General features: G+C 42.3%; 1 protein-coding gene across 1 annotated transcript in view; it reads left to right on the forward strand.

Annotated features, from left to right (window-relative positions):
- Nucleotides 1-1,549: 1,549 nt before the first annotated feature.
- The window catches only part of GLRA3 (glycine receptor alpha 3), a 152,286-nt gene continuing 139,171 nt past the window's right edge, over nt 1,550-14,664 (forward strand). Inside the window, exon 1 of the mRNA XM_090034714.1 lies at nt 1,550-1,620. Coding sequence (XP_089890840.1) covers nt 1,550-1,620 — 71 coding nt within the window. The remainder of the gene's footprint in view (nt 1,621-14,664) is intronic.

Raw genomic sequence — 14,664 nt, forward strand, 5'->3', positions numbered from 1 at the left:
AGCTGACATTTTCCCTATCCCACATAAAACTACATACACTTTCCTGCCTTGTGGCCCCAATATCTCTCACACAAATTGCCCCTTGCAGATGCACAAAATATGTACATGACTCTCCAAGGCTGGTGGCTCCCATTTGGTTCCCACTGGAGAACAATGTGTGCTCCAGAGTACCTTCTTTTCTCTCCCTCTGCTAAGCTCACAGTATCTTACCAGCCCCTCAGGACACAAGCAATGCCCTGTTTCTACAGCTCCAACACCTGCAATCTCCCCACTTCCTCTCCATCCCAATCATCTGCTCATTCAGTTGTCCTGGATGCACACAAGGTTATCCTCATGCCCCCCACCATTCACTGGCCCCCCACCCCACACACACACACACACGGTCATCCCCCCACTATTCAGGCTCTCTCTCCCTCTCTTTCTCTCCCTTTCTCTCTCTCTCTCTCACACACACACACACACACACACACACACAAACACACACACACACACACGGTCACCCCCCCCCCACGGTCATCCTCACCCCCCCACACACACTATTCAGTCTCTCTGGTACCCTCCATCTACCCTACCCTTCTTCCTGCTGTCCCCATCCATGGTCTTCTCTCCCCCACTTTTCTCCTTTCCCCAAATCCCTGTCTCCCGCCCTCCATCCCCCTTTTAGCCTCCTCCCCGTCTCCAAGCTCTTCCTCCCCCGACTCTCAACCTCCCCTTGCTCCAGGTGTCTCTCCTCTTCCTTCCATCCCTTCTCCACACTCCAGCCTCCCCCTTTCCACCCCCTTGGGCTGAAGAAGGTTGCTGTGGCCAAGGTGGCCCCATCCCCGCAGTTAGCCAGCGGAGGCTTAGAGCCTGGCAGCTAGGAGCTCCTCACAGGTGAAGCCTTGGAGGGAGCCTGCCACGGAGCCCCAGCCACCAGCCTTCTCCCCCCCCCGCCAGGCAGTCTCCCAGAGCCCCACAGGAACACCCCTGCGCCCCGGCCCCTTGCAAGCCTCACGCCCTGCCTCCCACCCAGCAGCACGGCAAAGGCGGAGCGGGGAGTCCCCTGTTCTCCCTCCATCCCGCCCCCTCCTGGGATCAGGCACGGCTGCTCTGCCTGCGAGCCCGATCCCAGGGGCGGACGAGCAGGGGAGGGGGGTGCGGAGACCCAGCGCCCGGGCTGGGTCTCCGCCCTCCTCGCCCAGCTGGTGCCAGCAGTGCGATTGCTCCGGGATGTGGCGAGCGGGGCTGTGTCAGGAGCAGGGGGGAGGGAAGGTGGGTCCTGGCTGCTGCCGCCTCTCCCCCGCCTGCCGGATCAGCCGCTTGCTTTCCACCCAGAGCACCAAGTCGGGCGAGCCGGGCGCCAGCCGCCGCCCCCAGGATGCGGCGCCGGGCGCCGGGCGCTGCTGAGTAGGGCCCAGCCCCGGGCGCGGGCTCCCCGGCGCGGCGCGGCGCGGCGCGGCGCTGTCCAGGGTGCTGGAGGTCCCGGCCCCGAGCCTGCCGGATTCCTCCCCCTCTTCCCCCAATGACTCGGAGGCGCCGGTGGAGGCGGTTGTGAATGCCTCGTGGTAACATGGCACGGATGAGATACCTTCGGGCAGCTGTTTCGGGATTTTATCTCTGGGAGGCTGCAGTCCTGCTCAGGTGAGCCCCTCCTCTGCACGGCAGGGATGGATGGGATGGGGACGCACAGCTGTGGCTTGAGAAGCCACAAAGGTCTGGCTTCATTAGCCTTGACATTGTTATATCCTCTCCCCCCCCCCCCCCCCCCACACACACTTAATTGTATGGGATCTTTTCCTTTAAGAGAACTTTGCGATATTGGAGGATCACCGATCTCTTTACTCGCAGTATCCCATTTTTACTGTATACAGGATCATGTCCATTTGATGCATTTACAGCTGGGGTTTTACCTTTTACAGATAGTGAATTAACTCAACATTTTTTTTTTAGTGGTACCACTAAGGTTTTTCAAATCCTCCACTAGAAAGCATTTACGGCTGGAAAAGTTGGGGAAAAGTTTACTGAGTTAGAAACAGATTTAATTTCAGTTATCACTAACTATGAAACGTATTTAGTAAATGCCTAATTGAGCAATTTTAATAGGTCAGGAAACTGTCATGCCAAAATAAAAATGATACCAGAGGATGGGACAAAGGATACTGTCACAAAAACTTCTTCCATGATGTTCTACTACTTGCTTTGAACTATCTAAAATCTGTATAGTGATAGATAGTGAAAAAGCTATAAATCATGACCCGGGTGAAAGACGGGAGACATCCTAATGTACAGTGTTTCTCCACTATCTGTCCAAAACACTTTTCTTAGATAAACTAATCTTCTGATATCAGCACAAACCGTTTGCCTAATGTCAAGCTCTTGAAGTGCAGTGATCTTATTTTATAATAAGCTCAATGCATTCAACTTATCTATGTATTTATTTCTGAAGACAAAATAAAAAGAAAGGAGGATACTTAAAAAGCAGAATTCAAGTTACCTACTTGCCGATATGATATTAAGTGTCACGCTGTTACTTTTTTTTCAAAAGGTACAAAAAGGAAGCTAAAATATAAAAAGGTAGTTTATCAGATATACTTTTATTTGTGTAGCCACAAGTTATTCATAAGCAAACATAATGCATGTACAAAACATGCATGTATAATACCCAGCACTAGTGATGGCACTCCAGAAATGTTACACATCCATTTTGCTCAGTGTTATACAAAATGTCTTTTCGTTCATTTTGAAGTTAGCTGAATAGTCCATATAGTATCAACACGTAAAATGCAGCTCATGTAATGTAATCTTATTGTGTCTTTGTGACTAGAAACAGATATTAATAAACTGGGTCACATGATGTGGAATTATTTGATGCTGGGGAGAAGGCTCAACTCACATATAGGAGAACATGAATTCCTTGTTGGGCTGAATATATAATGTATATAGTAGAAAGATTAGCCCCATAGATGGTAATGTACTTAATGTTTTTAAGTTCTAGTTTTAAAGTACTAAAGTGCTACTATTAAGTATCTTGTTCCAAGGCTGCTTATTAATCATGATCCATTCAGTTTTTTATTTAAAATGTATTATAGGGTTGATTAACAGCTAGACCTTTATTTTAGTGAAGTAAAAATTCAGGTTAATTATAAAGAGAGGAAATAACTTATTGTAAAAACACATGATATTTAACTCATATTTGTTTATTTCAAATTGTAGACTGGCATCTTTTCATTGCATACAAACAAATTATTTTGTCCAATTTTTAAGATAAAAAAGTGATGAATTTTCATAAGTATCTTTTTCAGAATGGTTATGATTATTTAGAACAAAAAATCAAGACAACTGATTGTGTTTGGTCTCTGTGGAGGACAACATCTCAAAGTCTGGGAACACCTATTATATATAGCATGACCCATTCCAAAAGGGGAGAATCATAGTGACAGTCCACAAACAGACCAGCAGAGTTTCCTTAAGTCAAACTGAGAGTGCTTTAAAATGTCAGTACAAGTTTCAGGGAGTCATTGCTTTTTTTCCTCCCGTTTTGTACATACTGCAATCATTGACACCTGTACAAATGGAGGTAGACTGCAACTTTATTACTTCCTCCTAAAACATCTCACTCGGATGGAAGGCAGTGGAGCACCTTCAGTGAGAATTGTAACCTCTGGGAACAACTAAGTCTGAAATAAGTTTACTTGCCCAACTATGACAGATAATTGATTAATTTTCTCATAAGTTTAATATATTGTAAGATCGACTTCTATTACATCAATAGAAATGATGGGTGTGTGCGAACATGTGTGCATCTTTTCTAGCAGAAGAAGATTTAATTTAATGCCATATTATAGAGTTGTATCTGGATAGATTTAGATCCCATGTCTGTGAAAGGTAGAAGTTTAATTTTCAGTATATGCCAAATGAAAACAAAAAGTCTATTTTGCAGGGTGGACTGTTTAAATGCAAGCTTGTTACTCACATTTAATGGATGACAAAGGTCCCCCTACTGGCATGCTTTGTAGAAAAGAAAGCTTTATGGAAAGGAATGATTTTTCATCCCTTTTTAAAAGCCCTTTACACTGGAAATATCAAAAGCCATATGTCAAGAGTATGGTATGTGATCTTTTTTATATAAGTTGATTTCTAAAAGCAATTTTTCAGATGAAATTAAAACATTTATTTCATTTTATAACCTTGTATATCTGAAAAAACTATATCCATGTCATTTTAACAATGGCCTTGTTATATAATGGGCTACTACATTTTGGATCTGATGCTTAACCGGCATAACATAAAAGATACACAATGCTGTTACTTTATTGAAAATATTAGAGAATCATTCAGTTTAGAAGCACTTCTCCTTTCAATACCATATCTCTTCTATATGTTTATACCCTTGTTTATTACTGTATGAAAATTAGGATGGGACTATTATAGTTCCTGTTTGTTGCAAACACATCCACACAATCCAGCTCGTTTTCAACTCATCAGAAAGATTCATAGTAGGATGAGATTGAATCAGTATAACTAATGTTACTACATAAGAATATAAGAACTGCCATTTATTGGGTTAGACATGAGTCCATTTAGCTCAGTGCCCTGTCACACAGTGACAGAGTGGTTGGTGAAAAGGGAGAGTAAACAGGCATGTCCAGAATTTTCCACACCCATGCTCCTCTCCCATGCCTGCTTCCAGTATTCACAGGTTTAGGAAGTTCTGATTCAGAGGCAGGAGACCTACCCATCATGTTCAATACCTACTGATGGATCTTTCCTTCCATGCATCTGTCCAATCCCCTTTTGAATTGGGTTAATTCACCTCCACAGCATCTTGTGGCAATGAGTTCCAGAAGTTAATTGCAAGCTTTCATACAGAAAGCATCCTTTTGTTATTTTTAAGTCGAATGAAAGTCTAGAATCTTTACACTGGTTTCTACATTCCTCCACAGATCTTATGATTTAAAGAGCTCCTTTATGGATGGGACGGGATTTGCACCCTGGACAAACCCTGTGGTAGAGCAGAGGGAGGGCAGGGAGCTGGTGGACTCAGGAATCTTGGTCAAAATAGTCTGCAGCTGCTGCTGTTGCTGCTCCAACTGCCCTGTGCTCTTGCTCTTAGAGCAGCAGCAGCAGCAGCAGCACAATGTCTGTGCACCAGCTGTTGCTGCAAGAGCAATGCTGCGGAGCTGCTTTTGCTGCTAGGGAACAGACTCTGCAGGGATGGGGTACATGCCTCCCATCTCCATGTCCCCACTTGCCCACCTCTAGTTACACTACTGCTTTTACCAATTAGTAACAATTCTTACACTAGGACTGATATGATTATGGAGCACAGCTTTCCACATGTTTCTGTGGAATTTGCTTTTCAGATTCAAGATTTAGATTTGTTTTATTTAAGCCTAAACTGAAAATTACTCTTTTTAACTTTTTATTGTAAAAGCAAGGTACAGTGTATCATTCTGTGAAACCCCACATATGAATGAGGTATGGCAGGAGCTGTGTTTAGGACTATGTCTGCACCCACTGCTTTTCAAAAAATAAAGTGTTACTACCGCACCAGACTTGTTAAAAAAGGAAAATATCTTTATAAAGAATCTCTTTGAAAAGATGTCTTCATGTTATTCTACAAAGGACCACAATCTGCCCATACAGAACAGTAATGGGACTCACCCTAAATCTCTGTGGATCTGCCCAGATCCTAAGAGACCAGATAGGGCCAACATCAATTCTGTGAAGTCTGATCCTTTTGCATTAAAACTCTACATCTTCCTTGAGTGACAGAATCATTACTCCCCTAATGAGTGCTTTCCTTTAAGACTCCTTCAAAGGGAAAAAAATCACCTCATCTTTTGAGTTAGGGGGATATTGTAGAAATGTGATACAGATTAACACACTATTATATTTCTTAGGAAACATTAATGGGGGTTATGGAGAGATTTGTATAACCTCTGGGCCATCCACTCCTTCCTTATTTAGTTCATAGCCTTGTCACCTGCTTCTGACATGGAGAACAGTCCCAGGTAGGTGGCTAACTGAACTAGAGGACAAGGTCTGGAAAGGGATCTTCCGTGTACCCCTATACCTCTTGAGGCATTATTGGGCTTCCAGTTAGGTACTGTGAGAAATTAAAATTTGATGTCACAAATAATTATGACTTCAGCTAGTCAAAGTAGTGAAGTCAATGAACTCCTAACCAACAACAAAGCTTTATACAAGAATAGTCTCAGGAGTCAATAAAGCCAAACAAAACAACAAGAAAATACACCATAAAATATGAGATACCCTGAAAAGAAAGTGGTTTAGTTTTTCTTGTGAGTTGTGAGTAGTTAAAAAAAAAGAATAATACCCTAAACATGCTTAAAAAAATAAGCTCATTGAACATACCATTAAATCATAACAAAGCTGTAAGTGTGGGTGGAATGGGTATTTATTAGTACAAAATCTCTCTGTTCAAGCTCAGGACTATTTTCAAAGGAAAACCCATTTGAAAGTCATCTGCAGTTTCATTATAGGTTCTCCTGAACAATATTGTATCATAAGAACACAGCACCAGTGCTTCTGTTGAGTGTATCTAGGGATATGAGTTTCCTTAATCCAATCCTAAGGGCACTGTTTAGTGAACACAGGCCAAAAAAAAAAAGGCTTTAACTCATGAATAACTGCCTAAGTTAAATATTTTGGGTGAAAACTTAGTGGCATTGACATCAATAAGGCTGGGATTTCATGCCCCATCCCTTATATCTTAAAACCATTAATAAAATGCTTTTGGAAGCCATTTTTAATGTATATATGTAAAGTAGAGGGAGGAACACTTTTGTACAGTTAGCAACTTTAGCATGGTAAGCCACAGGGTAAATAAGTTAAAAGTACAAAGAAATATCAACTAATTACATGCACCATTCAATTTCTGCGACTTCAAGAAAAAACGTAAAAGAAAGAAAACAACATCAGTTACATTCCTAGCTTAGTAAAATGAACAATGACTCAAATCTAGTAATGTTGAGATTAATAACATGATTCTGTGGGAAGAAAAATGAAATTATTGCTCTCTCAATCTGTAAGGTCCAGATTTCTCATATGTAATTATGACCTCACTTGCCTTGGTAATGAACAGAGAAAATGAACTAATGTTAAAGCTTGTGGAAGAGATCAGTCTCTCCCACCCCAACATTCAACAAATGTTAGAGTATAGTCTTTAAGTCACCTTATTTAATAAAAGAAATAAACTCCTAAATTGAATTACTTCCTCAGAACAACATTGCCCAAACTAGTTCTTGAACAGCAGTCCTACCATTTGATTTACATTTCATTTCTGCTGAGCTCCTACAGACCCTCAGGTCCTTCACAGAAAAAAGTAGCATAGAGTCTATAAAAGCAGCTGGAAACCAGGATGTTGCAGCCCAAATGTCACTATTATATAGAGGATGAGGAGAGTACAGGAAAGGATAAGAAAAAAATGAACAACCAAATAGACAAACCAAAACCTGTCTATAGGTAGGAGCTATGAATGAGGCTGAAGTTACACAAGAGAACAAGGTAAACAATGATACTCATATGACTTTTTCCATCAGCCATTTTTCTCTTTAGTCGTAGCAATCTTAGGCAACTGCGAATGTAGCATACATTTAAAAAAGCAGTGTTAGAACCCCTGCCTTTGAATGTCCATAGAAACATACCTCACCCCACCAATCTCAGGACCCACTCATGTGCGTCTAAAGTTACAAACGTGGAGAGTGGTAGAAGTGGAGAGGTATACTCCACCTTGTTTATACTACCTTCCGCAAAGCTTCCATTCTGCACAGTGAGGTTCTACTGGCTGAAGAATATCTATCAGCAGAATAGTGTGAGCAATGCAGGGTGCATCTACATGAGTCACTTACTATAAAGTTGCCTAATTAGCTCTGCAGTAAATGTCTTGGCATTTACACGCATACCCCTATTAGGCCTCAGGAAAAAAAAAAAAACTCCACAGCAGGTTAGTACTAGGAAAAACAAGCATTGTCCTGCTGCAGAGTTTTTTCATGCAAAGCAACACACATGTAGATGCTGATGGAGCTGGTTGGTGCATGAGAGTACTTCAGTGCAAGGACTGCCTATTAGCTAGCCTCATACTGAAGCACCCTTGTGCCCCAGCCAGCCCCTCCATAGCATGTTGAGCCAGACTGGAGCAGCCCCAGGCTGGCAGACCAAGCCCTCGGGCCTCCTACCAGCTGGGGCTGCTCAGACCCAGCTCAACATGCTGCAGTACTGGGTACATGTGTAAATGCAGTGCCCAGGAGCAATAAATTCTGGAGTGGTATGCTCCAGAATTTATTGCTGCACATTAATAGCTGAAAAAACCCTAACACTGGCAGGATGCATAGAGAGTTAGTGCAGTAGAAATAAAAACCACATGCTTTTACTTTGAGAAAAGAAATTTAGTGGAAGAAAGCCCAGGAATCTAATGCTTCTTAGATTAGTAGATCTAAATCTTTTGTTTACTTATATGCAATTCGTGCAGCTAGAACTTGAACTGGATGGGTATCATTAGAACAATCTGCACAGCTGACAGATCCACAAGAACAGATATGCTCTGTCCTGCAACATCATTGATAATAAACATTATGGATTACAATTTTAGTCCTCAGTCATGTAAGCTCATTGTCTTCCAATTTTCCCCTGTAGTTATACAGATATGATTCCATCTTAGAAACACATCCCTTGTTCATTTATAATTTTTATTGTTGAATCTTGGGCTACAGTCCCATAATTTATAGCATTATAAATACACTGGCATATTAAACAAATATTTATGCAGCTTTCACCATCTCATATATACTTCAGGTTTTTACCAGGGAATATACACCTTATTGGATAAATGTGTTTCAGCTCTTATTTAAAGGAAATGTTTCTCATTGTTCTTAGGGTAACTAAAACCTAGTTGTATATCCTATCATAAACCAAAGTTGTAGTTCCTTCCAGAACCTACAGAATGCTTGACAGTAGCTTCAAGATATGATCTTTATCCAAATTGGCTGTTTTGTCCCAATTTGGGTGAGGGGCAAGGGGCAGCAGAGCAGGAGGGCAGGAGCTTTGGATGTTTTGTGCTAATTTGGGTACAAGATGTTTACTTTGAATATGCAAAGTCCCCACATGTGCAAAACTCAACTTCTATCAATGCTGCTGATTCAGCGAAGCTATCCAGCAAATTGGCTTAAACTAAACACAAGCTAAAGCTACCTTCCCAAATTATCTTTTATATATATATATATATATATATATATATATATATACACACACATCTACCTTCTTATATATAAAATAAAAATGAGACTATTTAACACCACACACACATAGTATATCTACATGTGCTATTAGCATGGAGCAATAAACTTGGGCACATATCATAAGCATGCCACATGCAGGAGCTCACTGTGCTCCCCCAGCCTCCAAGGGTCATGTGGCATTCATGACCAGCCCTTCCCTGCCCTGAAGTGCCCTCATACTCTAGCCAGACCCATCAGCATCTACACGTGTGTTGCTGCTTACTAAAGAACTCCACCACAGGATACTACTTGTAGTTACAAGTACTAACCTGTGGTGGAGCTAATTAGTTTCCTGAAACCTAATAGGGCCACGTGTGTAGATAATGAGATGTTTACTGCTAATCAGGTATCTCTGCAATAAACATCTGGTGTACATTTTCTCACTGTTTACTTGGATGGTTTGTTTTATTTTTTAATTTCAGATTCAGAGTACTATAAAATCCAGGAGTTTTTCCTATCTTCTAAAGTATGCTAGACATAGAATGCAAAGGTTTTGATTATTTTAAAGCTTCAAAACAACTTTAGATTTTGCTCTATTTAGATTTTAGTATCATTACATTTTTGTAATTGCATTGTCATCTGTTGGACTAAGGGATGAATAGAAATTTTTATGCCCTTGGCTCATGTAGACTGGGAAATAGAATCCTGCAGGCAGTAACTGAGCTTGTAGTTTTGTGACCAAGGAACAAGCTGCCTAAGGGTGCTCCTGTAAACAGAAGTAAAATGCTGAAAAGTGGCAACTTGCTGGTAGTGTAGGATAAAATAGGTCATTTCACATAGGGAAGACTAACAATAATACAGTGGTAGTTATGCTTTCTGGCATATTTTCTTACATCATTTTTTAACGCATTGATAGGAAAGATTATTTCAATTGAGTGGCTAGATGTGGGTTTATTTAATGCAGATGACAGGCAACTGAAATTCTATGCACATGTATTTGCATAAAGTAAATTTATTTAGACAAGAATTGAGTAAACCAATGACAACTCCATAAATTCAGACCCTGGAGTCTAGTATAGCCAGTTTTTGACCACATTGCAAGCATAACTCTAAAGCACAAGAAGGTCACACTTCAGTGGCAGGGCCATTTTCCAAAGGTGATAAATGATCCATGTTAGCTTCTTCCTTCCCTGTGGGATTAGGAAACTGTGCCCAAAGGATTTGCAAGTTGTTCATATTGGCCCCCTGAAGCACTCTTCATACTGTTTTAGGTTATGCCAAAAAGACTAGTCCATCACCTATTTGACGCAGTACAGGCATACCTCGTTTTATTGTGCTTTGCTTTATTGCGCTTCGCAGATATTGCGTTTTTTACAAATTGAAGATTTGTGGCAACCCTGCATCAAGCAAGTCTATCAGCGGCATTTTTCCATCGGTTAGCATTTTTTAGCACTAAAGTTTTTTTTAATTAAGGTATGTACATTGTTTTTTTTGACATAATGCTATTGCACACTTAATAGACTACAGTATAGTGTAAACATAACTTTTATATGCACTGGGAAACCAAAAAATTCGTGTGACTCGCTTTATTGCGATATTCGCTTTATTGCAGTGGTCTGGAACCAAACCCGCAATATCTCCGAGGTATGCCTGTATTTGGAGAACACAAAAGCCTATGCATACCCTTGTACCCCTCAGCTTTCACCAACATCTGAGGGGGAGTATATTCCTTATTGTTTGAACTATTCTAAAATACATATCACATTGTTTAAGTACTCGATATTTCCCTGGAAAAGGGAGGTTCCAACAGGTGCTCTCTCCAGTACTGTTTAGGATAAACTATGACCTCTAGCTCCTGTTGCATTAGCATCGCAAACAATGTGCTTGTTTGCTGCAGCTCCTCTGCTAGATTACATCCAATTTGACCTGACATCACCAGTGGGACTTCATTGCTTTGTCTAAATAATTATAATCACAAAGAAACCATTTTACAAAAATACAGATCTATTAGATGTCATTGGTGTAATGGGGGTCCTCTAAACCCTGTTACGCAAGTGGAAAAACAGCAGGTTTGTACAGCCACAAAGTTGCAGGCGGCTGATTTAGTGCCAGATATTGAAAGGTAAGCAGCCAAAGGGCGATAAGAGCAAGGGCTCCAAATAGCAACAAGCTGTGAGCAACTGTTCTGGAACAAGTGGTCATGAAAGAGTCTGCAGGATGCAGAGCTTGAGGCAGCTAATGAAATAGGGGTTACAGCAGAGCTGAGTGGGCTACCAACAAGAGTAATGTAGAACCTCTGTGCCTGGTTGCAGGAGTCAGATCATGTAGGGGTGCTGGACCCGATGATCTTGTAAGGTCCCTTCCAGCCCCTAATATCTTTGAATTTGTGTGACCAGAAGGGGATAGAGCCCAGGGCTGTATAAGCCCAGCTCTAGTCCAGGAGACAGCAGTCTGGTACTGAATGCTGAAGGAAAAGCAGCTCCCTTGAGCAGGCTGCAAAACAAAGGAAACAAATGGGTAATAAGGTGAACCCTAAGGGGTTGTCTGGGATAGTGGGTGGTATAAGTCCCCTGCAGAAGTAGAGGGAGTGTTAGTTTTTTTCTTTTTGTAAGTATTGTATTGTGATTTTATGTAGCCACAAGATATGGGGTAGCTAGAATAGGAGCATGGAGGTCATTAAAAGGTGAGAGCAAGGGCACTTTCATAGAGGAACAAGCCAACCTAGTGAACTAAGGAATGTCTGATAGGACAAGTCCAATTAGGCCTAAATGGATCCTGGATTAGAAGGAAGTAAGCAAACCTTGACAACCAAACAAGCAGCTGCTTGCAAGGTTCAAGAGGAGGAAGTGTGGATTGGGCCAGACTGGTAGCCCAACAGTGAGGAGGGTGGAGGAAAGGGGTTAACTGGCTACTCAGGTTTATTGTAATTTGGGAGGGCAACCTCCCAAATTGCAAATTGCAATAATACTCTATATAAAATGTATGGCAAGCGGGGGGGGGAAGGGAAAGTAAGAGAGGATGGGGAGCAGCAGGCAAGGCTGACCACTACGATTTGTCAGACAAGGGAATGGATGAAGTTCTGAACCTGCTATATTTGCATCAATACGCTTTCCCTCTCGTATACAATAGCTTTATTTATTTTAGGCTTTTTCTTGGCAAAAAAGAATGCTTGACTTCTGTGTAAGGATTGATATCTGTGCAAAGCACAGGTGAAATGCACACATTTTACACTGTTATAAATTACTACAAAACATGCAAGGAACAGACAGAGATACAAGAGCAAATAAGAGTTTCAGACAGCCTGCCCTTTATAGGTTCCATTTTTCACCTCCAAACCTTCCTCTAAAATTGTAAACCCACACAGGTGAGTTGTAAAGTACATCTGTCTCTTTATTTTTATTCTGCCTGTGATTAGACATTTGGAGGGGATAATGCTCAGATTTTCACTTGTAGTTCAACCATGAGAATAATCATCTTTATGTTCACTTTTCACAAGGACTTTTACCATCATGTTTCTGATTAGACGATTTCAGAGGTCCTCAACCCCTGGCCTGAGGAACAGATCCAGCTTCCAGTAACCCATTTGATCTGGAGTCTGATCTTGGCATAATGGGTCTAATTCAGCCTGCAAATCAGCCCTGGACCACTCAGCTGGTTCAGTGGTTTAGGTCACCATGGACTAATAAACCTTTCAGGTGAAGTTTCTTGGCTATATCACATGCTGGAAAGCATCAGCTATAATAGCCCAGCACAATTCTCACAGCTTAATTCTCTTACATGAAGTAAACACATGTAAACCAGGTGCACCCAAGTAATATTCTCCCCTCTCCGGGTCAAAGGGATGGGTGGCAGGCAGGAGTGCTGTTGGGGGGGGATACTCCCTATAGAGTGAGGCCAAGATGGGAGATACTTAACTATATACAGATTTATTCATATATACAAAAAGTAGAGGGGATTGAAATGTATATGATAATTGTGTGTGTATTTATTTTATTATATTATGGTCCTACAGATAAAAGGCTGAAATATTACACCCCTTCAGGTAGCCCGAAGTAATAGGTAGTTAATCAATTGATTTAAAATAGACAAACAGGTTAAGTACAAGTGAGCACATATAAATACAATTTAAAAAAAGAGTCAAAACACAAGTATATATAACCATCAGGGAAGGATTCCCAGTAGAGTCCTTTTGCGAGTTTATACTTAACACTGTACTGAACTATTAATATACATAGATAAAATGTTCACAACATACAAGGAGATCTCACAAGATAAGTCACTTCAACAACAGTTTAACCTCAATTCTATAATTACCTCATGGCCCAGACTGACTATAGGGGGCCCATGGGCTGCCTTCTGGCTTGCAGGGGGAAAAGAAATCCGTTGTGCTCCCCAGGCCTGGGGTGGCCCCAGGGGCACATTCCTAAGATAATTCCTGATCCTGTGAGCTCCTTTCAGCTCAAGCTTCCCCAAGGACCAACTGCTTCACTGCCGAGGTAACTTCTCTCCTCAGTGGGAATCCTTTCCCCAGCAACTCGGGACTCTGTGGGCATGACCAAAGCACTCCTCACATGCCATGGGCCATGGGCTCCTAGGCCATGGGCTCTCCTCCTAGGCCATGGGCTCTCCTTGGGCCAACACCCTTAGGAGCCCATGTGCACTGAGGGCTCTGCCTTCTGCTCATGGTTGGGGGCTCAGGAGGTCTTCTGCAGCTCCAAGGCCTGGGTCCCTGCTGTATACCTAGCATGCATGGGTGTCCTAGCTATATACCAGGAAAAGGTAAACACAAGTTGCCTCGAGCAGCTTCCAGGGTTAGGGTCCCGTGAGACCACGCTGTACCACACTGCCAGCTCCAGGTTTCTGGCCTCACGTCAGAGGCTGCAGACCCGAGCTGCCTCATGCCATTCCCAGGGTATGGGCTCCATGCACCAAGCTGTGCACTGAGACTGTGTTGCCCACAGTGGAGCTGGAGATGTAGCCACTTGCTGCTCCTGCTCACAAAGAGGTGTCTTTGGGCTCTTCAGGGCACTGGTTCTGCCCACTGGCCAGCTCATACCAGCTCTTCTTTGCCTGTCCTCTTCTTCACCTCTCAATGCAGCTGCCATTTGCTGGATCCTTTTATTCGTTCCCATACTCCAGGGTGGAGCCTCTGTTGGACCTGCAAAAAGCAAGCTACAACCAGGTCCTTCCCCCTCCCTGCTCCCCGACCCCAAGGCAGGAGCAGGGCAAGTCCCTTCCCAGCATTACCCAATTGGTGGATGTGCTCCACCAAATCACAATGAAGATTTTCCAAGCCCAGGCATGCTGGGCTGTATTGGTAAATCTGCCACACACAAATGAACTGACAGTTGAGAGGACAGTTCATGCTAGTGCCACAAGTAAGACCAGAAAGACAACATTTTAAATTCCTTCCAGATGCATTACATTCTTCAGGTGCTCTGTACAT

Source organism: Crocodylus siamensis, chromosome 2, assembly GCF_052110815.1.
Source record: "Crocodylus siamensis isolate JL-2025a chromosome 2, ASM5211081v1, whole genome shotgun sequence".
NCBI classification, from domain to species: domain Eukaryota; kingdom Metazoa; phylum Chordata; order Crocodylia; family Crocodylidae; genus Crocodylus; species Crocodylus siamensis.